Source organism: Canis lupus, chromosome 4, assembly GCF_048164855.1.
Source record: "Canis lupus baileyi chromosome 4, mCanLup2.hap1, whole genome shotgun sequence".
Taxonomy (NCBI): domain Eukaryota; kingdom Metazoa; phylum Chordata; class Mammalia; order Carnivora; family Canidae; genus Canis; species Canis lupus.
This window is the reverse complement of record NC_132841.1, coordinates 60,252,193-60,277,096: the sequence shown is the minus strand read 5'-3', so window position 1 is coordinate 60,277,096 and position 24,904 is coordinate 60,252,193. Positions and strand designations below refer to the sequence as shown.

Here is a 24,904-nt window from a genome sequence, read left to right as displayed (position 1 = left end):
TTCTGTACTCAGCCACCAGTAGGGCCACAATCCGGAGGTTATTTCCTTTTATAGGTGAGCAAACTGAAACAAATCATTGGTCTTCTGTGCAGGTTATCTTCCCAGGTTCCCTTCATTTCTCATTTGGTCTCATTCTCCTGTGCCAGTGTTGCTCAAATTTTAGTGAGCATGAGAATCGCTTGAAGGTTCTTCTTAATAAACAGATTGCTGGGCTCCATTCTAAGCTCTATTCAGTAGGTCTGGAGCTTGGCATGAGAATTTGTATTTCTAACAAATTCCCACATACTGCTATTGGTTCCCAGGACTATATTGATGACAGTCACTACCCTGTGCCTAGGGTAGCAGTTTAGCAGCTCAAAAGGGCTCTAGCTGGACGTTTTCCTAGACCTGCAGCTAACCAGCTCTGTGACCTTGGACAGGGTATTATTCCAAAGGAAGATCACAAGCTTCAAGCTTCAATGATCGTATTGACTTTCCAATGTATTGTTATTTTGTTTATCCATCTTAGCTGGTTACTATTCCATATATAGCATTTGGAGACACAAAAGCAGAGCATTGGGTATCTCCAGATTTTGCAAGCAGCAAAGTCCCCCATCAGGCTTAATATTCTCCTGGGTGACAATACACACTAAAATTAATGTACGATATTGTCTTTCTTGATGCTGTTATAAACACAGCACATTTTCCTCTAAAGGTAGAAATTGAAGATAGACAAATGGCATTTATAAAGACATTGAAGGCGCCTGGGTGGCTCAGTTGGTTAAGCATCTGCCTTCAGCTCAGGCCTTGATCCCATCCTGGGAACGAGCCCCACATCGAGCTCCCTGCTCAGTGGGGAGCCTCTCTCTCCTGCTCTCCCTACTTGTGCTGCCAAACACATAAATTTTTTTTTTTAATTAAAGACATTGAATACATTTATTCTACTGGGGCAGATTATTAGCCTTAAAGTCCAACAAAAAGATTTCCTTCAGTATGTAACAGCACCCAGGGACTCCTAACCATCATCACCAATTTAGAAGGTTATTGAGCCAACTGTTAGTATCATGAGCATGACATTGTAGGCAGACGTGGGATTGATGTAAAGGGATGATATTCTGCTGTCTGCTGGGGAAACCACCTCATCTCCACCCCCACCCACCGCCCAACACCTCTCATAAGTCCAGTTTATGCTTGCAGCTTGGATTTTCCCATACCTTGTCATCCTCTGCCCCCTACCACTTAAGGTCATTTTCTCTCATTATTTCCATGCTGATTTCCTCCTTGACTGCAGTGCAAGGGCTTGTATTTGGGCTAAACGGTCTTTACTTCTGAATTATTTAAACTTTTTGTACAAACCCATGTATAGCTTACATATGACTCAGGTAATCTCATTATAAGAGATGTGGAATCCCTACCATCCACTGCCTGAGCCACTTAGCTGGCTCCACACTAGAGTATCAGGCCAGATTAAATTACTCCTGTGAGTGTGTTCTGGTACCATTCCTCCAGGAATAGCCTCAAAAGTGAGGAGTCTCCTTTGCCTAATGGAATCTTACTCATCCTTCAAGATGCAAGTCTGATTGTCTCCTCTGACTTCCATCTGCTTCACTAGTATTGCACTTATTTTGGTAACATTCCATATTGCGTAGTCTCATATGAATTGTCACTCCTGAATTCCCAGGGAGTGGCACAGTGCCTGGCACTTGAGACTCAGTAAATGCTCTTTATCTGCTAATCTATTTGTGCATAAAATTAATCCCTATTACTGTTTGTGCACGACTTGCACTTCTGTACACAGGCTTGATAAAAAACCATACATGCTTTGTCATATAATATTCAAAATAGAGAAGCAGTAACTTATACTTTCTTCACCATTTTGCAAGGGGCAGGGTGGTCAAAATATTAAAAATACTCAAGAATACTGTCATGTTTTTTGGTCTTTATTCTCACATGTGCACTTGCACCCACACATACCATCTAGAAGCTAACTTAGTATGTTTTACAGTGCTTCTAAATCTAGACTAAATCATTACACTCTTAATGGAGTTGCATGTTACTATAGTTCAAACCAGTTTTGCAATTAATAAAAAATATTTACTTAGCAACTGTTGAGAGCAGTTCCTAAAAATACCCACCTTCCCCCTTTCTTCCAATCCTAAATATCTAATGCACTTTATCACCACCAAGATTTGTGCCACTGTCCATTGGCAGAGAACCAATGTATGGCTGCCTGACATCAAACAAGAAATTGTTTCCAATGGTTATTCAAACTATTTACTTCTCTGTACAGTAACATTGCAGACTTAATATGGTAATGTTGAGAGAGGGCTACATTTTTTCTACCTAAGACACTATAGTCCATAAATGTCATTACCAAGCTATAAAAGTACTACAGTACTGAAGGAATACCCTTTCAGTGAATGGATTAATGTATTAGAATAACCTACACAGACCTGATTGTGTGAAAATGCTCCAAAAATGTACAGGAAATAGGGATCCCTGGGTGGCACAGCGGTTTGGCGCCTGCCTTTGGCCCAGGGCGCGATCCTGGAGACCCAGGATCGAGTCCCACGTCGGGCTCCTGGTGCATGGAGCCTGCTTCTCCCTCTGCCTCTCTCTCTGTGTGTGACTATCATAAATAATAAATAAACAAAAAATTAAAAAATGTACAGGAAATATAACCACAAAGAAAAGTACCTTGACCAAATTTGTGTATCTAGTAGAATGCAATTTTAATGCATTCCTCTCTTGATCATAGATAGCGAATCTTACACAACCCAACACTGACAATTTTTTTAACCCCACAGGTTCCCACCTGCCCAGCCCCACGCCGGGGACTTGGGGGCGCACGCGCACGGCCCCACAGCCACCGGGCAGCCCCGTCCCGGCCGCCGCCAGGACCCGTGGGTGGCGCGGAGACCCCAACCCGCGGGGGTGGGGGTGGACGGCAGAGTCTGGGGGGAAGGGACTGTCCCCACGGGCCCGACCGCCCTGACCCCAGGCGGATCGGCGACCCCCAAAGGTCTTTTAAACCTCTGCGCCGGGCACGCTAGGTACCTGGGCAGGGGTGATACTTAATTTTACATTTTAATTGCTTTAAGGTGATTTCAAAATTTTTTTTTCCCGATTTTTACTAAGACCAGTGAGTAGCAAAACAGGCTAACATTTTCTTGCCATCATTAGCACGCAGATGAGGTACTTGGTGTAACTAGGTAAAAGTTGGCTGATAAATGCAATATATAAACGAATTGCTCTGGCTTGATGGCAAGTGCCACTGGGAGGGAAATTCTTTTTGGCCTGGGTTCTAGTCTTCGTTGTGGTTAATTTCAGTACATGAATCTTTCTGGGCTTCACTTTCATCAACTGATTTTCAACAGACTGAAGAAAACAATGTAGTATTTGGCCCTAAATGCAGACTCTACCAACATCCCAAGCTTATTTCTGAAAACCTTTTAGGGCATGGTTTTGGACTTTTAACTCCTAGGCTGCCATCCCATTTGATATGCATTTAAAGATATACAGACAACAAATTATTTTAAAGGGGTAAGTTGTTAGAGATGTCAAGAGCATGGAAGTAACTACTGCAGCCCTGTGGTTCAGGATCCTCAAAATTAAAAGGGAGACATGACTTACCTCATGGGAGGCTGTGACAATTAGGCGAATACATGTAACACACTTGGAAAGGTGCCTGGCATATAGCATTCAACAAATCATGGTTAATATTATCAACCTCTTTTTTTAAAAGATTTTATTTATTCATGAGAGACACAGAGAGAGAGAGAGAGAGAGGCAGAGACACAGGCAGAGGGAGAAGCAGGCTCCATGCAGGGAGCCCAATGTGGGACTTGATCCCAAGACTTGGGGATCACACCCTGAGTCAAAGGCAGACACTCAACCCCTGAGCCACCCAGGCGTTTCCAACCTCTGGCTTTCAAATGGTGACAAAATTTATATAGGGATGGGTACCAGGTCTAACCATATAAAAACTAAAGGAAATCAGGTTTCGATCCTGGCTCTGTAAAACTTGACAAAGGTTGCATCTTGGGTAATCCTACTTTTCTCAATTATTTTCTAATGGAAAGAATATTAGTTGTTTCAGGACTGTTATAATGAAGTCAGATGAAGCACAACATTTTGACAACTGTCAAGTTCTATATGGATTCAAATTCTTTAATTCCCCAAGACATTCTATGAAACTTTCAATCTTTAAAATGGGGACAATTACACCACCTTTCCAACTGAGTGTCCAGGCTAGTTATTTCTTAGAATATCTCCTGGCAAGGTGTATTTTTACATAGCAAGTAATAGTTTTAGGATGACATAAACATTCCTGCTCATCAAAACTGTACCTTCTCCCTTTAGTAAAATTATGACTTTTCAAACACAGCATTACTTTTCTTGGCTGGTACTCTTTTAAAATAAGCTTTCCCTTCTCCCCATTTTTTATACGAATAAAGAAATCATGGATATTTAGTGTTATATTGTAATCAATACTTTCATAATCACATTTGGCCAATAGGAACATTTGGGGTGTGACTCCAGCATTCTGAAATGCACTCATCATTTTTTGAGATTTCCTTTCATTCTGGCACAACAGAATGTTCCAGGTTCATCTTCTATTTTCTCTACCCCAGCCCTGAAGCTGGACATTTCTCCAAGAACCCATGGTTCCTTTCAGTATTTAGAAATTAAAATGTGGGTGCTCAGGTGTGCTCACTGCTACTGTTAATAGCACAGGTTCCAGACCCTCAGCGAACACAGCTGGAAAATAAAACACGCACACACACACACAGAATATTAAAGTCATGAATGACAAAGGGTGAGGAATTGTTCCAAATTAATAAACACTACACAGACACAACTAAGTACAATAAATGGCCCTGTGTTGGATCCTGAACAACTTGAAGTGTTACAAAAGACACTTGGGATAACTGATGAAAACAGGCTGAACTAGAAAATTGGGTCAATCTTAAAATATTCTGATTTTGGTAACTGTACCACGATTAATATGGGCAGGTCTTTGTTCTTAGAGAAATCTACATTAAAATATTTAGGTACAGAGGCACCTGAGTGCCTCAGTTGGTTAAGCATCTGACTTTTGATTTAGGCTCAGACCATGATCTCAGGGTTGTGAGATCAAGTCCCTTATAGGGCTCTGCACTGGCTGTGAAGCCTCCTTATGATTCTCACTCTCCCTCCCTCTTCTCTGAACCCCTCTCATGCTCTAATAAAAAAGATAAATAAAAATAAAAATGTTCAATGCATGCTTTAAAGAGATGTGCATAACAATAAAGGGGCAAAATGCAAACTGTTCAATCTGTTGAGCAGTGGGACTCATTTTACTAGTCTTATACCAAAGTAACAAAAATTAAAAGCTTAATAAGCACCTTGTAAACTAAAAGCCTATATAAAATGCAGACAATTTCTGCAGATATTGACTCAGTTCACGGAGATGACCTAGCTCTGGCCTTAAGGTTTGAACCATGATACTTAGTAGATAAATGTACAACTCATGATTTTAAATCAACGAAGTCACAAAAATTTTTAACTCAAAAATAAAGCTAAAACAATCTGTACTTCACAGCTTTCTTAAAGATTTACACCCAAGATGGGGCTGAACCTCACAACCTGGAGATCAAAAGTGGCATGCTCTACTGAGCCAGCCTGGTGTCCCTATAACCTCTTTACTGGTATCAAAGAGGTGTCTGGGTGGTGCAAGGGTTTAAGTGTCTGACTCTTGGTTTCAGTTCTGGTCCTGATTTGAATCCTATCAAGGCCCACATCAGGTTCCTTACTCAGCTGGAGTCTGCTTGAGACTCTCTCCCTCTACCCCTACTTCTCACTCTGAAATAAACCTTTAATGGCATCAAAGAAATGTATATACAAACACCTAAATTTTGCTATAGGTGAAGGTAGTTTTGGGGATAGTAACTGAAAATACTGGTTTCCTATTCACTGGTTTTCCACACCCTTTTGCTTTCATGGAATGGCCCTGGTCTCCCTACAGCTCCCATGTGTTGCCCACCTCCATTAGATCCCTTGAGTACTTTGTGATCCTTTCAAAGAGCACTTGATTTTTAACTTCCCTTTATGGTCCTACACCAGTTTTCTACCTTCCATACTTAGTTCTTTCAGAGTTTTCATTTACTGCTCACTATTGATCTGCTCCCACATTTGTCTACACTTCCATTTTTAAAACCTTAAACTCTAGGACCGTTTGTCCCTGCTGGGTGCTCTCATAGCACCTAAAAGCTTATTCTTACAGCAATAGTTACATTGAGCTGTTGAAAGGGTTTTGGTCACTTCTGAACTCCCGGTAGCTGCACAGCTACGGACAGTCTAAAATCAATTTGGAATGTGCACTGTGATGCCAAAATAATTCAGTTCATTTCTTCAAATGCTTCTGCAACCAAATACGCACCTATAAAAACATAACATGACTGGAGTGATAGAATGGCCATGTGATGTAAGAAATCCTCAATTTGAGTATCAGACGACTAACCAGAACTCATACATACTCTGGTTGGCTTCCTCGGTATGAAGGATGTGGATCTAACCTACTGATCATTTAAACACTCTATCCATCTCTACCTTACTCTTCTACTCTTCTACCCATTCAGAAGTCATTTAGGGAGTCAGGTGTTCTGGCTCAGGTCTAGGGTAGTACTGACACCAGAGAGCCGTTCCCAGTACTTAAACCATCACCATCACAAACATGTCTTCATAGTAGCCAATAGGAGCCATTCCTCAAAAACAAAAACAAAACAAAACAAAACAAAAAACGTCTTTGAGGGATCTGGTATGGTAAAGGCAAAAGGTCAAATGAACCAATTCACCCTGCCAGGCTGAAAAAGAACAGGGACCAAACAACAGAATGAAGTGTGAATTCCCAGGTCTCTCCAACTTGCAGTTTTCCTTCTCGTCGTGCATTCTAGTTATGGTGGGTCCACAATGTCGTTTGACCACAACCTAAAACATGCCTTGAACAGCTAGTCTAATAGTTCCCCTCTTGCTCAACGTTTTCATTACTTTTGCCTTTTGCCTATGTTCTCAAAACTGATCTAACAAGTCATTTCAGAAAATAACTCATTTCATTGCAACAATGTACCATTTGGTGATGCACAACCTGGTTAGATTGACTTACTCTTGATTCATCACCATCTTTGGCCATTTAAAAGGGGACAGCATATCTGAGATGAATTGTTTTTGAGACTGCTACACCTCATAAAGACTTACTTACATTTTTATTACATGGTTATTCATATTAAAAACAGAGAAAACCTAAAATATTGATACATATCCATTTCTCTCAGGAAGAGTCTCTAAAGGGACTGAATTTTCTGGAGCTGGGAGTCTGGGGCACCCTTCTTAGAAGTCCCACAGTTCATTCTACTCAAGTTAAAAGAACCCATTCTCTGTATTTCAGCAAATGTTAGGGAACACTAACTTATTGACTTGGGTTCTAAAATCTTGTTTTGTATTTTTATTACAATGGAATTAAGTTTATAATCATTACAGTATTCTCTGCTTGAAACATTTTAATAGTGTTGCAAGGACTAGTAGAAATAGGAAAATCTCTTGCTAGTTGTTGATGGAAAATAGTAGTAAACGCAAACCTCCAAAATGTCACTTGTAGGCCATAGGAGCAGGAGCACAACCATATGGGAGGAGATAACCAGTCTCTCCCTTCATATATATTCTTTTTTATTTTCTTGTTATACCTTCCCAAAACAGAGACATTCAACAGTAGTTAGAATGGCCATCTCCCAACATTTAAAAAAAACTGCACCCCCCAATGGGTGAACAAAGTAGAGTAGTAACCTAGAGTTCAGCTGGGTAAGCCACTGCGGAGCCTTAAGTGGTGAGGTCTTCCAATTTCAGAGTGATGTGTCTTCAACTTGTATCATCATTTTAGTGGAAAAACATAATTTAATTTTGGTGAAATGAGATTCATCTCCCGACAGGATTAGTAACAGCATTCACTGAATTTCACATTCTTCTTTTGTGAACTGTGAAGAAAATGAATGGTAGCTAGAAGATCAATGGGATTCCAGCTCCAGCTGCAGATGGAATGAAGATATACCAGGACAAAAACACCTATATTTTGATTTACAAAGCTAACAGCAGTTTTAAATCTGCAACTTAATTACAGACCAACTACACCACAACCTTTTCAAATGGCAAAAATACAAAAAAGTTAAGTGTTACAAAAATATTTCAGAAAAAGTGCATAGTCTAAGTGCATAGTAAATAAAAGCACTGAAAAATATCTTGCTAGAGGGAGTTCAGCTTGGAAAAGTTATTACCAAAGCTAAACATTTTTATTTTACACAAACTATACTCAAAAATAGCTTTATGAGACTGATTTCTGGCTAAAAGTATCAAAGGGTTTATTAGTCAAGAAACAAATACCTTAACTGACATGGTGGACAGAAAAAACACAAGTAAGCTGCCTACCTCAAGTTTGCACTCATTAAGATTTCTGCATGTGATGGTGCTAACAGATCTTTAATAGCAGAATGTGGTACTCATGGGATTATTGCTAAAGTAGTTTTAAGAAAGAAAAAAGAAAAAAAATTAAGCCTGACACAATCCGACCAAATATGTGTCAATGTACAGTTTCAAGGTTATTTTTACAAAATACCTACATTTACACAACAGGTCCTGTCACATTTTCAGACAAAGGTTCTTTTAATCTACAAATGAATAAATTACACTATTTAAAGAATTACCGTCAAGCTTTTCTTTCTCTTGGGTCAGAAAGAGGCAAGAAATGAGTGCATTTAAGATTGAGAGGAAGCACAGATAACTGAAGGAAAATAGGGGCAAAGGGAGGGTCAGCAATCATATGAACCTCACCTGGTGGGATGCTCTCCAAGGTTAAGAATCAATCTGCTCAACTCCAATTAACAAGGAATTTAAAGAAAAACTACAAATGGTAGTTAAACCCTTTAACGCTTTCATTCTTATTCAAAATCAGTCCAGCTGTGTAGTCTGAGGCTGCAGGAATTACAACACCAAGTCCTGGCAGCTGCAGCTACTAGGTATTGTGCCTGCAAGTCATTAAAAAAGGAAAAATAAAAGAATGCCTTTCCCCTTCAGACGAAAGAATAATTTTTTTAAATAAAAAAATCTGAGGAAAAGTTATAACACTAAATCTAAAATGATTTGCAAAGGAATAGTATGTAACAAATGGCTTGAAGTAGTCTATTAAAAAATTGGGGAGATTTTGATTTCATAGTGAGTCAGCAAGGCATTTTTGTTGTTAAAAAAAATCTCATTTCCTTACAGAAACAGTTTTTAGTTTTTAATGAACTTGTAAACAAAAAGCTCCCATTTCAAAATAAAAACAAAATCCCAGATCATATAGATGTTTACAGTGATTACATTTATCTAAGCAACATACATACATGTTCAGTTGTAAGATGTTAACTAAACTTCTGTGACAAATATGCTTTTTTTTTTTAATACCAAGAACATTATAGAGTTAATGCAGAGTCCTAAGGATAATCTAGTAGTCACTAAGTTTTTCTTAAGTCTTCACTTTAGATGCTGTTATTTCTAGCACAGGTAAGCAGGCAGAGTCTTTCGTATGCTCAAACACTGGAATCTTTGGTTGCTACCATATCAGCTGGCTTGCAAACAAGAAGCCAACCATTTTAAGAATGTTTTAAGTGAACAACTTGCAAACCCCAGGGATGGATAAACCCTAAGAATGCACAATTGTGAGCATTTACAACCATCACAACTGTGGCTGAAGACTGTTCATGCCGTTCTTCTGAAATGAGATCTCAAAGCAGTATAGTTCAAAATAAAAGATTTTAACAAAAAATTGGCATATGCACAATTTCTCCACCAATTTGTGTGTGTCAACCATTTAGTTAACTTTTCCACTTGAAAAAATGCAATAGAAAACTGGACACCATGTTTCACTATCTCAGTTAATATTCACAATTACAGCGGCTACAACTCAGGACACGGCATCACCAATGCTGCCCAGAGCCAGTTTATACTGAAATTAAGTTCTTTACACCAAGTAAATGGTTGTTCACAACCACTGGCTAGTGTACATATGAACTAAAATTCCTAGAATTGGGGAGAAACAAATGCTGCTCCGATCATCTGCTCTGCTTCTTCTGTTCCTCGATTCATGCTTAGAAACCTGTTAAAAAAAAATCAGAACAGAAAAAATAATTAAAATTCCAAGTTAAAAAAGATTAAAAAAAAAAAAAAACCTACACCCAAATTTGGGAAATTGGATGAAATTGAGCTAATAATTACTTGAGAATGGTGATTTGTGTTATTTTCATCTATTTGAAAATGACTAGCTCAATTTTTAGAACAACAAAAAACCTTTTTCTGGATGCTTTTAGGTAGGAGTTGTATCATTCTTCCCAGTCAGCACACAATTCTCAAGCTAGAGAATTACTGGTGGTTCCAATAAGCCTGTTTTGTTTACTTCTATTTCTCTAGTACCTAGAGCATACTATGTGTTCTAATATTTATTGAATGAAAAACAGATTGCTTTGCCTTAAAAACTACAAAGTATATACATTTTAACCATACTGTGTGCAGGAACCGCTCTGCACATTATTTCTGATGCATATAAGTAACAGTAAGCTTTAACAATGAATGTATTCAAAAGATAATTGAATTATTCCATAGAACACAAAACTGCTATGTATATGATTTTTATACACAAACCATATACCTTTCAAAATTTTTTACTTTCATCAATTACATTAAAAAGGAAAGGTTTTGCTCCAGATTTGAAAATATAAACAACTGAAGCCTTTACTTTGGCTTTCTTTACTTAAGCCTTCCCACCCTACACACACTACCCTCCTCCCCCACAATTAGACTTTTAAGACTTCCACATCCAGGCAGGTTTGAATAGAAAACAGCTTTAGGTAGTAATAGCTGCATGTTCCATCTGTGGTTAAAGACCACTAAAGGAAATGCTGATCTCTATTACCTACAAGCTTTATATATGGCTAGAGACAGAAAGGAAATATGCCTACTTTTCAACAATAACATGAGAATCCCATTAGTACCCTCTTCTCACCAACAGCCATTCTTTGAGGTGCCCATGTCCCTTGATTCACCACCCCCTGCAGGCTCATTATAACTCTTTCTAGCCCACTCTGATCTCTCACTTCTTTAGCACTGAAATCACATTTTTCTTAATCATAAACTTCTCCCTTTTTTGTGCTTCTCAAACATTTGGTGGGCCATCTCCAATGGGCTTTAGTGGGACAAATAATATGCTTCTATAATTTACTTAGCACGCATATATGCCCTTTTTCCCCCAGAATAATGTCAAATATTTATAGATCATTTGTTGGTTTTAATACTGTCTCAACCTGTTAACTAGGAGCTTTTCCATTTGAGAACAGAAAGTCATCTTCATCCATTTAAAAATATATTGTGCTTGAGACCTGAGGACAAACAAGTAAGTGTCATATACTTCTTTCTCTCTCTACATTACTAACAGAGTAGGCACACAATAGACCTTTGTTGCCTGCCCAAGTATTAAAATTCATAAAGCAAATGCCAAAAATGAAAAACAAAACAATGAAACTTTCTGAAAATGTACTTCACCACAGGAGTATTTGGTGTATTACTAAACAGAAATACCAAGGTAAGTATAAAAAGAAACGGCTGTCAAAGCAATGAATTAAATTTTAAAATAAGACCATATTCTGTAACCTAATTCCAATGTTAAAATACAGAGTATCAAAAGCAGATTAACACTATGAATTAGCTAAACAGAAATGACCCTTACCCTGATGAGCATTTGAAGTCCTGCAATTATACTTAAATATGATAAAGAAAAACATTTACACAACTACTAAAACAGTTTATCATAGCTTGCTATGCAGTTACAATATATGGAGTAATTTAATCACTATGTTGAATATACAAAACAGCCTTAAAATAGAAACCACTGTCACTAACTAAAAAGAAAAGGTAAGTTATGTCAACAAAAATATTAGAAAATTTGGGGTCTTTAATAGGGATAAAAATTATATCTAAATAAGAATTTATCTGTTCATCTTTTAATCTGGTATTTGAGAAATTACTGGGTCAATTAATGATTACAATTGCTTAGGGATCAGACAAAGGCTAGCCTAAAAATATTCCTGGTAGAATAGAGCAGTCACATCCAGATATAACTCTTCAGGTTGGCCAGTGGTAGGGTATGTGTGCATCCAGGGATCAATGCTTCTCCAGTGAATTGTTTTAAGATGTTATTGAAGTTAAAAGAAAAATCTCAATGGGAGCATTTAGCAGGTAATTCAGCATTCAATCTTCGAATGCTAAGCATTCTTTTTCCCCAGCCTGCATGAGTCCTTGGTTTTTATCTTGTAGTTTGGGTAGTCTTCTCCTGGCTTCTGGCTTCTAAAAGTCCCAAAACCCATCTTCACTGCAACAACAGTTAAAATAAGGAATGGAACCCTTTGTCCCTAAAAAAAAAAAAAGGAAAAAACAAAGTTAAAACAGGGTTGGACAATCATTGGGATCACTGAATTATAATAGCTACATTTAAGTTCCTTTTCAAATCTGCAAAAGGAAAAAAATGTTTATGTGTATTTAACTAATGAGATTCTACCCCTTACTCCAAAATCTGAATAGTATATATCAGCTCTTACTTCTGAATTCACTTCATATGTCCTTGACTTTCTTTTTTAAACAGAACCACAAACTAGTTCAAAGGGCTATTTATATAATAGTATGGCTTGATGGGCTTTTGAAATTTTTGGATCCTTTCACAGTAGAAGACAGAACTTTTAAAAAATAGTTTGAAGACAATATTCATCTTCACAATGCAATGCCATTTATGAGTCAACTTTTCTATAACATGCTTGTGTGGAATTTTTGTTTGCACAAAAAATCAGATCAAGCTTGGACAATTTTGAATCAGACTGACACTATAAAAGTTAATTAAGAAAAACAAAAACAACTACAATAACTTTTCCTAACTAAAAAAATGTATTAGAAATTGGGAAAGAAAATACATTTTATTTCTATCACTACAAATAAATGACATCTTAAGTATACAAAGTACACATTACCCCTAAACTGTATTTAAAAAAACAAAACAAAACAAAAAAAAAACACTCCGATTTCTTTTGTCTTCCCTAATAGAGAATTCTGAGGTTGTTGAACTTTAAAATACCTGTTAAAATGGATTCCTTCCCCAACTGGTAGATGATCTGCATATACTGAGTCACAGCAACACTCAACTCTTCTGTCTTCTAACTGCTGTGGTATCCTATCCATCCAATCTGACAAGTTGAAGTTCGATCGGTCCAGCAAGCCTTGGAGATGTAGGCTTCAGATCACCACAAATCAACTCTTGCACACTCTTCTTCATTTCTTGTTGGGTTACTGAGCTCTTCTCTCCAGCTGTACTGTCCATAGTGAAAAAAGCTGACAAAAATTTCAGCAAGCAGATGTAGCTCCCTGGCACTTCTTTAGATTGAGTGTATTCAGAGAAGATCAGTCTCCAGATATTTCAAGGTCTTCCCCTGTGATTTGGGTTATGTTGCTGAGTGACCAGCCACATTCCTAGCAGCAGTTGGTCAAGTCAGAAAAAGTTAAGCTAAACATAAATGGTAGATGAATCCCAGTAAATACTGGAAGGTAACTCAAGGAAGACCATGGACATTGTAGGAGAATGTGATGGAAAAATCTATCTTTTGTCAACAATTTGACATCCACATACACGATGATAAAACTATGTTTAGTATCACTGGCAGGAGTAGTGAACAGATGGATAAAGATAATGAGAAAAGAATTATGTAAGGATCCAACTTTGGCTTCACTACCTTCCGGAATTCTCCCCTTCTCTGACCTCAACTAAAGAAATGGTGAACTTAACTGGATTCTGAATGTCCTAAAAATATTTCCTTTTCCTTTAGTACTTCTTAAATGTCTTGACGAGTACTTTTATGATAATCACATATAGTTGAAGAAAAGGAAGTGAAATGAATTTGAAGGTGCCTCAGATATGAATCTTTTATTTTTCTCCTTAACATGTACAAAACAGTAATTATAATCTTGTGGCACATGAACACTGAAAATTAGCCACTGTGGTGGGCTTTATGAGAAATGCCTTGTTTCATACTCTTTTGATGGGTTTTGGAATGGAATATTTCAAAAGATCTTTTCTTTAGAAAATTAATTAGAAGTCTAATACATAGAAGAAGCCCATCTTAGCTGAGTAAGTCAGCTTACTGTTTTGAAATAAGAGTAAGGCAGACTTTAGAATCTCTTAACGAAAATTCTTAACCAACTGCTGAAACAATTTATACTTTTCCACAGAAACATTTGATATAGATTTTTCAAAAATAAAAATAATAATGCAAAATATGTTATTAGTCAAGAGCACCATTTGAGGGATTTTTCCAGGAACATATTCCTGCAATATACAGCTTTACTTGCTGAAGACTCATTTAAGAAACTGTATTCTCTGTTGTGGAAAACCTCTGAAGAGTGTAACTCTGAAAACTGAGATGCTGTATTTAAAAAGCATCTTCTAAAATTTTAATACTATGATGTTATCATCACTGAAAGGATTTCTTGGAATCAGCAAATAGTTGAGTTGCACGGGCTCTTCCTTGAATAAAAAACTATTGTAATGGACCCTAAGATGGTATGCTTTTTAAAACACTCTTAATACTTAGAGATTGAAATCAGGAAATAAGTAACCTAAAGTGACTATCTTCATTCCAGACTTCAACTCCAGACTTCAAGATTTCTTGATAGTCTGGATAAGGGGGTTTGGGTCAGGAAAATAGGCTCAAACTATTTACTTTCATGCCACCCTCAAACTTGATATACTTCCATAGCTTTATACATAAGGGATATCATGTGAGATCTGTTTGGGGCTCTATACCCAAAATTAATGTTTTCAAGAAATCAAAGATCAAATACAATTTTGTTGTTCGTATTCTACAATATGGAACATTTTAGTAGCAAGCAACATTTCACTTGGAGTCAAAATATACCACCTTAAAATGTTTCTCTGAAGGTTATCACAAAGGTAAATGATAACATTTTATGGAAAGTCCAATTTTTCAAAATTTTACAAGTTGGTGTTTATGTGATAATTTGTACAAGCCTTGTCTAACACTGCTATGAAAATTCTATGAGACTTTCTTGTTCTAAAATATATTCTACCTCCAATGTAGAGCTCCAACTCATGTCCTTGAGATCAAGAGTCATATGCTATACTAATTGAGCCAGCCAAGCACCGTAAAAATTTTATAAGATTTTTAAAGTTGCTTTTATGAAAAATCGTTACAATACAAAATTAAGGATTAAACTTAATTTACAATTTCTTTCCAAGGAAACACACTAACTCCGTGGATCCAACTTCTCATCTTTAAGACCTAAATAAGGCAGGACAAAAATTCTGCTTGTTTATTGAGAAAGAGACAAACAGTAAACTAACAATGGAACTAATTCAAAATAAGGGAATTCTTTCTGAAAGCTGCTGAATGCCTGAAGTGAAATGTTCTAGGTCAGATGAGATTTCAATCTAATTTTAGTTCTAGAAAATGCAACTCGTGATGATCCTATTATCCCAGCTAGCTTTAGGCAAAAATTGGTTTCATTTTATGAAAAAAAGTAAATACCCTATAGATATCAGGTATAACAAGTCCTAAATCTAAAACATTACACTGGTAGGATCATTTCTCAGCGACACTAGCTAGTAAACCTACTTCATTAAGAGGTTGACACTGCGATTAGTCATACAATGATTAAAACACTCAAAGGGACAATTAAGTCCCAACTGAGATGCAAAGGCAACCATTAGTGTTTGCTATCCTGAGCTGAAATTTCATCATCTAAGAACCCCCATTACATTAAGTCTTCAACTATGAATCCTTCCCAAATACAGAAACGTGGAAGAGAAAAATCTCAACTTCATTCCTAATAGATAAGCTGCTGGGATGAGGATGACATCAGTGAATGCTATTTCTTGAAAAGTATCCTCAGATTAGAGTCTATTTTTAAATCACAAAATTGTTTAAATACAATTCCAAAAAAATTGACCAAAGAAGACTAAGTTCAGACTAAAGCAGTTGTTCAGAAATTAAATAATTAGAAGCCAAAGACCAAACCTTACCTGCCCACCACTTCCAGAAACTAGGCAAGTATCAGGAGGTAATAAGCCCCAGAAAGGGGGGAAAGAAAAACAAACAAAACCATGAAACACAGGAGTCGAACTGTATGGCAACAGTGACAAGAATGGAACTGTGCCCTAACAGTTCTACTCCTTAGTAGCACTAGGATTGCCAGAGACAGAAAAGAAACAGACTACCAGTTCAATGGCATTTGCCCCAGTTTTTTCAATTCGCGAAGCCTAACTGCAGAATTCAATTCCACAATGAACTCCCAGACCCTGAATATTTGCAAGATGTTATAAAATAAAGCCCAAAACAAAAAAATTGTTTTTTTGAAATTAAGAACCTTATGTAAACAGCAACTAAGAAAGACCTGGTTTTTTGACTAGGAAAGACGTGTCGAGCTTTTCAGTTATTTGAGCTTTTAAGAGCGCAAATGAGATGCTCTGCAACTGAGAAGATAGACACTTTGGGGGCAATGCCAGACTCACCTCTGAAAATTAGATCATGTTCACAATTTTCCATTTTAAATGCTAAAGCATTAACATGCAGAAAAAAATTCTTAACACTGTTAGTCTGGAAGAAAGTCAAAATACCATGGCCAACCAGATTCATTATTAAAAATCAACAAGTGTTAGGTCTAGGATTTTGGATTGATTGATTATAGCATATTCCCAACACCAAATGTGTTTTGGAAAGGGTTAATGAATGAGTAAAAAAGATGCAGTTGTTAAAAATGACCCAAAATCCCAAGAGAAATGATATAATATATATATACACACATATATGTATATACAAATACATATACATATATATATGAACAAGGACATTTGGGTTTAAAGTTAGTAGTCAAATTTTCCAAGGACGTCTTTTTTTAAAAACACAGAGCCAAATTTTTGTGTATTTTAAAACCACCTCCTTGATCTAACACTGTTAGCAATGAATGAATTACCCAATTTTGTGCTCAATTTGTTCCCTGTAACGTCACTTGGTTCTTGGCTACTAACCTTTCATGTTACTCTTGGTTTTGTCAGTTTGCTTGCCTGTGGGGGTTTGGGCCTGCTGACCCTGCCCACTTGAAGAGGCTGCCTGCTGTGCTGCTTTCTGCTTTAACATTGTCCAATCAAATGTGTAGTCATATTGGTGGTTCAGGGTCCTGGAAAATATAAAATGATATATGTTAATCCTTTAATAATAGAGTCTCGCTAAACACTCTATTGAGCTTTCAATTCAGTAAAGGCATTTTTTAACAAAAAGAAGCCGCCTTTATTACTTTCTTCAAAGAGGCAGCGGGGTGGGAATAAAAGGCAGAGTGAACAACAAAAACATGGAGTCAGGCTGTCAATTATCTAGAGAACCATCTGAATAAGAGGTACCTTCTAAGAACAAATCAGAGTAAGTATAAGAATGTAAGCTTGTGGGAGATATGTGTATGTTGGTAGCTTGGAAAGATTTTTCTGGGGTTAGAGGATTACCCTCAACTCTTACTCTTTTCCAACTAAAATTTCCAGCCACATGTACTTTATTCCCCCCTCCACTCAAGACCAATTCTAGGTTGCACCTAGTGAACCCTAGAGTCTGAGGCCTGCATCCACACAATCATAGACCCCATAACTCTATTTTAATTGCTGTTAGTTTTGATATTAAGTAGGGTTCTGTAGCAAAGTTGGAAAATTTCAAGGTCCCCCAATAATCACTTCTGTATCTAATATGAATTGCAATTATCACGGAAAAGTTAGATTCTACTTTGAGTTTGAGTCAACTGTTTCTTATTCGAAACAAAAATAATTTCAGGTACATCTGCACCACAAATGGAAAGATGTCAAAAAAAAACAAAACACCTCAGTTTCTTAAAATTTTATTCATAGGGTTTAAACTCATGTTAATTTTCCACTTGTCAGAACAGATGTGTTGGATGGATTTAACTCATTTCCCTCACTGGAATCTATAGTCTTAAAAACACCTTAAAAACTAACCTGAAAAGAATGCGGAATAGCTGCCTCAGATACATGTAATCCGGGGCTTCCTCAAAGCGTAGCCCACGACAATAGTTTAAGTACATGGCAAATTCTGCAGGAAACCCCTACAAGTTCAAGAGTTAAAACACAAAGAACAAAATTTAAGACAAAAAAAAAGTATCTAAATACAAGTAAAATTTGTTTTTGAGGAGTGTTTCACTACTTGGCCATAAGATCAAGAACTAAACTTACTACAATATGACTTGGTATCCTCATAAATTTAACACAATTTCATCATTCTGACCACCTCATCATGTACATTTTGGAATACTGGCAAAGTAAACATGAATCCTTTCCCTACAGTATAATGTTCTTAAATAATTTGGATATCCCACTTATTATTTTTCAGTGTCTAATAATTCAATGGCAACACTGAACAAATGGAAGAATGGAGGCCAATACCCCTCCTCTGCCACAATAGAACAGTGAACTGGCACTTTCTCCCTGACTCTCAAATCACCTCTTTTTGGATAACTGTATACCTATATAAACAGAAAAGTAAAATCACTAAGAGTACAAACATACAAAGCAACCACTGTTGTGATACAAATCAATCCAATGCTTTATCCTAGGAACAGACTGGGTTTGCCTTTTCTTTTTTCCATAACTGTGATGATATAACATACATAACATACTGTTTTTCCACTAACATTTTATTGCAATTATCATTCTGTTATTTCCAACCTGTTCATAAGCTTCTGAATGGCTGCATAATATCCACACCAGTGAATACATCATAATTAACTTGTTCCCTATAACTACACATTTAGGTATTAACATTTTCATAAACAATACTAATAAGTACATCTGTGGCCATAAACTTTTTCCATGCTCAGTTTCTTAGGAAAGATTCTCAAAAATGTATAGAAAACATCTTTAAGGGACGCCTGGGTGGCTCAGCGGTTGAGCATCTGCCTTTGGCTCAGGGCGTGATCCCAGAGTCCCAAGATTGAGTCCCACATTGGGCTTCCTGCATGAAGCCTGCTTCTCCCTCTACCTGTGTCTCTGCCTCTCTCTTCGTATCTCTCTCACAAATAAATAGTATCTTAAAAAAAAAAAAAAACATCTTTAAGCCTATAGCTATTTATCACCAAAAAGATTTTGCCACCAGGAATGTAGAAATGCAAATTAAAACAAAAATCCCCACACCTGCCTTGAGTATATGTGAATGTGAAATGTTTCTAAGTTAAAAGAGACCATCTCTTTCCACAACCTTCCAATTTTGAGAAACTTCTCCCCAGTGGGAGGTTAAGGTGAGATAGAATGGACATACTTGCAACATTTAATTTTATTGACTGTATTGATATAAACAGATTTCATTTTCATGTTACTTCACTGTTGAGGAGTGGACAGCTGAAACCTTTTAAGTGATAGATATATTGTACATTGTTTATCGAAACTCTTAACATGACTTTAAAATTTTTAATATACATTCATGTCTGTGTTAATGGTAAGCACCATATACCAAATAAACTTGCTTTTTACATGGATTTACAAATGGTGCTAAACCACCACAACTACAAGTCCAACAGTTTTCTTCATGCATTGCTACTTTATGAAAACAGGTAAAATCTTAAAAGAAAACTACCAATATTGTGTTAGATATGAATTAAGTAGTTACCAGTGGACCACAAGACTGAAAACAATCTCACTACTTTACAGCAATACTAACATTCTGTGTTCACTGTACCCTTGATCAATTATGTGTGGCCAATCCAGAACAACCTAGTTATTTCTAGATCAAAATTAGAGACAGCCCAGGAGCAGACAATGTAACCCTTTCTTTTCCTGTAAAAATGGCTGACTTTTCCAGTAAGCCAAATGCATCATCATGTTGCACAGATAAAGTAGTGTATAGAAAATGTTTTGCTTCCTGAAGTATACAGATTTTGGAGTTATTTGGGTGTACTATAATACATGAACATTTTATTCACTGACCTAAAATGTATTTTATAATTTAGAATAAATCCCAAAGAGTCTCAGAAAAGAATATAGTATCTCACCACTGACCCCAACCCTTCCTTTACTATAGATCTAGAGAAAGGAAAAGCAAAACTGTGGACAGGGAGACATAAAAACATTACCTCTCCCCCTTCCACAAAGTACTATTTCAACTCCACGTTGACTTTCTCCTTCTAACACCCAACTATATAAATTATATACTGTCTACTAATAATCTGAGTTATCCAATTGCCTCAAGATGACCATGTTCTTCCTATAAAGAGATCATGGTTATCCATCATGACAGAGCTATTTTTCCATTCTCAACTTATAGGCTTCTCAACAAAGTTTGAGATTTTAGGGGAATAAGCCTGACTCAAATTGTCATCTATATTGTTAAACACTGGCTATTTTGGATTGCTATGATCTGCCTTTGTTTTTCTACTCCTTGATGTCCCTGCCAACAGTTGATATCCTTTCTTTACTGGCACCAGTTTAGAGATAAAGAGAATTATTTCCTAATTTTGTCGCAAATTGATGAGGTTCCACTAGAAAATTTACCTGCCCTCTTCTTCTTTCTCAAAATTTTAACTGATTAATTATAGGGCCCAAACAAACCAGAAACACAAAACGTTTATTTAAAATGACTCATATGGGGGCACCTATCTAGCTCAGTTAAGCATCTGCCTTGGGCACAAGGTCATCATCCCAGATGAGTCCTGCATCTGGTTCCTTGCTCAGCAAGGAGTCTGCTTCTCCTTTTCCCTCTGCCCATCCCCTCATATGTGTATACTCTTTCTTAGATAAAATCTTAAAATAAAATGACCCATATGTTCAAGCCACTCTCAAAAATACTCAGAATTATCAAAATGAACATTTAAAATGATAAATAGCTAACTACCTAATGAGATGTTTAAGTTTCAGAGTTCTTGGATTATTATTGTATTAAAAAAAAAAAAAAAAGAAAAGCCATCATGCACACTTACTTACCTTACATAAAACTTCAACAGGAGTGGACATCTTCTTTTCACTAATCTTTTCATATTTTTGTTTTTTTGTTGCAGCCTGGGGAAAATAAGAATCAAACCAGATGACATATATAATACTACTGAGAAGAACCTTACTAGTTTAACCCACCAGACAGAAATGTAAACTTGCAATTCAAGAGAAATAATCCTAGAATAAAAGAGACACCAAAGTATAATACGCCAAAAATTCTCTCCTCTAAACAATTAGCTTTTTAGAGTTTTTAGCTGTTAGGAAAAGGTAAGTCTTAATAGGAATATGATTTAAGAAAAATGAGTGAAGTCAAATCTGAAAAGTTTTCATATTTAACACAAGGGCAAAAATATAAACAGAGCAATACCAAAATAAGGGTCCATCATTTAGTAACGTTAGTAAGTGAAGTCAAAATGTTTTTCCAATGTAAAAGTCATATTGGATAGAGCTATCCACATAAGCACTGACCAAATGGTCTAGTTCATAAATGCTCAATAAATACAAGGATCGTTTTCCTTAAAAGTATCAATAAAGTGGCAAAATAAACCATTAGAATTCCAGGACACAGTGAGTTATAATTAAGACACTCAAAAAAAAGTCAAGGTGATACTCCTAATTAATAGAAACAAATGTTAGGATAATTATACTAGATCAGCCAGTTTTACTACACAAAAAAAGTATACATTTTCAACATACTGGCAACACATCAAAATCAGAAAGTCTCCAGCTTTAATTGGCCCATGTCAATTTCCATTCAGATTAAAGTTACTGGTTACTGATGGGTACCTGCTTACTGTCCCAGAGGAAATTGTTCTTCAGGCCTAACTATGGGATTCCATTAACTTAATTCTTGTTAAAATGATCAGATTTTATTTTTCCAATAAAAGGTAAAAATAAGCCTCATTTTTGAAAGGGAATCTTTTCTTCAACATGTATTTTTATTTTTTTTTATTATTATAAAGATTTTGTTTATTTATTCACAAGAGACAGACAGAGAGAGAGGCAGAGACATAGGCAGAGAGAGAAGCAGAGAAGAGGATCCCGTTGTGGGACTTGATCCTAGGACTCCAGGACCACACCCTGGGCTGAAAGCAGATGCTCAACTGCTGAGCCACCCAGGCATCCCTATGTATTTTTATTCTTAAAATGAAACAGAAAACTGTTAACAGAAGTCTCATTTACCTTTAGTCCTTGCCATGGCAGGCTGGTTCTATTAAAATACATCAAAACATATCCTAATGATTCCATGTCATCTCGGCGACTAGAAAAGAAAATTAATTTATGAGCTGGAATTATTATGGAAAACATAAAGAAAAAGTAAGCACACAAGTTTTCCTAAGTGAGGAGAAAGAGCCAATTTGGTGGTTTGTGAGAAAGGTGCTTAAAATAAAAGTTCATAATGAGTTGCATGTAAATAAAATTTACTCACAGAATATAAAATTATTAAAAAATCTACAAAACAGTCGTGCAATTTAAATTCTAAAAAGCAAAAAGGATTTACCTAAACAACTTTCCAAATGACGTTAATGAAAATGAAAGAACAAAGTAGCAGGAGGTTATAAAAAATAACTTGAGGGATGATGAAATAAATCAATATTTTAAAGCTAATTAAACTTCTATATGAATATATTCACATACATACACTAAACATTTCTAAAGCTGAAAATTCTTCTCTTGAAGTTCCCTAACCTGGAAACATCATTTATCATTTCTATGCTTCTTTTAAGGAGCAAAAAGTGACTGACAAAAGATGAAGGGAAGACAAAAAGCCGGGGGGGGGGGGGGGGGGGGGGGGGGACCTAGGAAAAAGCACAGAGATCATGACAATGTTTACCTTAAACCAGATCCTATTAATTTGTGTAGGAGTAAAAGAGAACATGAGATGGCCTACCAACCCCCCTTTTGGTCCATCAGGACTCAGACAACATTTTCCTTATAAGTAATACATTCTCCTCCAAAACTTAACTTCTATTGCTAAAATATAAAATGTCTAAGATTAGCTTTAAGAAAAAAAGTACTGTATTCAGCTGCAAAAAAATATAAACATCAAGATAAAACTGCATTTATGCTAACCTTTCCACCATGCAGTATTTTCTCCCTGAGAGGCAACCTTAAAACAAAGAAAACAAAAGGTCTCTCATTTAATTGGCTTCTCAGCTCTGACTAAAGCCAACAGGTAAAAGGATTAACAAGCGTCCTTCACATCCTCAGCCAAGAGACATAGTTAGGTATCATAAGAAATTAGCTAAAACATTTCAAAAACCCTTTAGTGACTTTTGCTATGGATCTGATAAATACATTCATTTTTCAAACTTACCTCTGTTCAATACCAAGATGTGCATTGATGCTAGCATATCGGGCAGTGCCAGTGAGATTTTTATCTTCTCTGTATGGTATGTGTTGCCTTGTCCTGTTGTCTCTGTACTTTTTGGCCAAACCAAAATCAATAAGGAATAACTTTAAAAGAAAATAAAGAAGATATTAGGTTTCCAACCTTGTTCAATTGAATTGCTTCCTATTCATTACACAGCATCTATACCATCTTGTTCAATTATATTAAAATAAAGTATCATAAGCAGAAAAGATAATGAACAAACTTAACATTCCAATAAGCTTCTACTAGTCCTCATCAATAAATCGAGTTAAAAAAAAATAGTTAAGTGGTTGATCCTTGTTAGCTGAACCAATTTCACAGGCCCAGTTTACTATATACTAAGGAGCCTGTCTTTAGTAAAGCAGTGAAGAAATATATACATGCTTGATAGCAGAGTTGACAAGTGTGCTGTGTGCCATGATGAAATCTGACATCCTGTTATTGTTGGTAAACAAGCATGAGGTTTCAAAAACTAAACTATCTGGAATTCTTCCATTTTACAAAGGCCATTCTTCATCAGTATGCCAACAGAATGTTCATTATCTAAAATAAGACAACTCTGAAAGTTTGATATTGACAACAAAACCAAGATTTTAATGAAAAAATAAGGATTTTTTTTAAAAAGCATGCATTACAGTCTATTACTTCCCACTGACATTTATCCACATATCAGGTTAAACTACTGGGAAATACAAGTTGATCAAAAATCTTAAAAAAAAAAATTACTTAGTGTTTATTTACATCATGATAACACAACTAGCGGTTTAAAGGAGTTAAAAACCAGACTAGTATTTTAGAACAAAATAATGTTTAGTGTGGTCTTATTTGTATGGTACACAGAGAATAAAAATTCTTTTATAACGTAGCTAATTTTAAAAAGTAATTGGGGTTTATTCTCCATGATTAACACTTTAAAAGAAGGAACAGGGATCCCTGGGTGGCGCAGCGGTTTAGCGCCTGCCTTTGGCCCAGGGCGCGATCCTGGAGACCCGGGATCGAATCCCACGTCGGGTTCCCGGTGCATGGAGCCTGCTTCTCCCTCTGCCTATGTCTCTGCCTCTCTCTCTCTCTCTCTCTCTCTCTGTGACTATCATAAATAAATAAAAAATTTTAAAAATAAATAAATAAATAAATAAATAAATAAATAAATAAATAAATAAATAAAAAAAAGAAGGAACATACCTATTTCTGGCAAAAAAAAAAAATCCAAAATATATTCATATTTACCTACCTACTAAAGCAAAATAAATAATCTTTACTTCAAATTTTAGTCTTGATCATAAACTCATTTATTTAAGTTATGTTTACAAAGATTATCCAACAAGGCAGGTCTTTGTGCCCCCACAGTACATACTATGTGCCCTAGATTTTTTTTTTTCCCCTAGTTATGCCTAAATTTTGTAGTTCTTTTCAAAAAGCAGATTTTGGATCCCTTCTGCTCACTTTATAATCTGTGA

At 36.3% G+C, this 24,904-nt stretch overlaps 1 protein-coding gene across 12 annotated transcripts in view; it reads right to left on the bottom strand.

Annotated features, from left to right (window-relative positions):
- Positions 1–7,666: 7,666 nt before the first annotated feature.
- Positions 7,667–24,904, bottom strand: part of CSNK1A1 (casein kinase 1 alpha 1) — a 50,427-nt gene continuing 33,189 nt past the window's right edge. For 2 of the 12 annotated variants that reach the window (XR_012030092.1, XR_012030090.1), the window contains 7 exons: positions 23,391–23,530; positions 22,256–22,334; positions 21,065–21,139; positions 18,092–18,198; positions 17,159–17,271; positions 13,160–15,377; positions 11,555–12,446 (listed from right to left, as the gene is read on the bottom strand). Coding sequence is in view for 9 of the 12 variants with exons in the window: in XM_072824568.1 (XP_072680669.1) it covers positions 12,382–12,446; positions 17,123–17,271; positions 18,092–18,198; positions 21,065–21,139; positions 22,256–22,334; positions 23,391–23,530 (615 nt within the window). In the remaining 3 variants the exon portion in view is untranslated. Of the gene's footprint in view, positions 10,142–11,342; positions 11,418–11,554; positions 12,447–13,159; positions 15,378–17,117; positions 17,272–18,091; positions 18,199–21,064; positions 21,140–22,255; positions 22,335–23,390; positions 23,531–24,904 lie in introns of those variants that run through there. The other 10 variants (XM_072824570.1, XM_072824565.1, XM_072824572.1 and 7 more) reach the window with 7 other exon arrangements.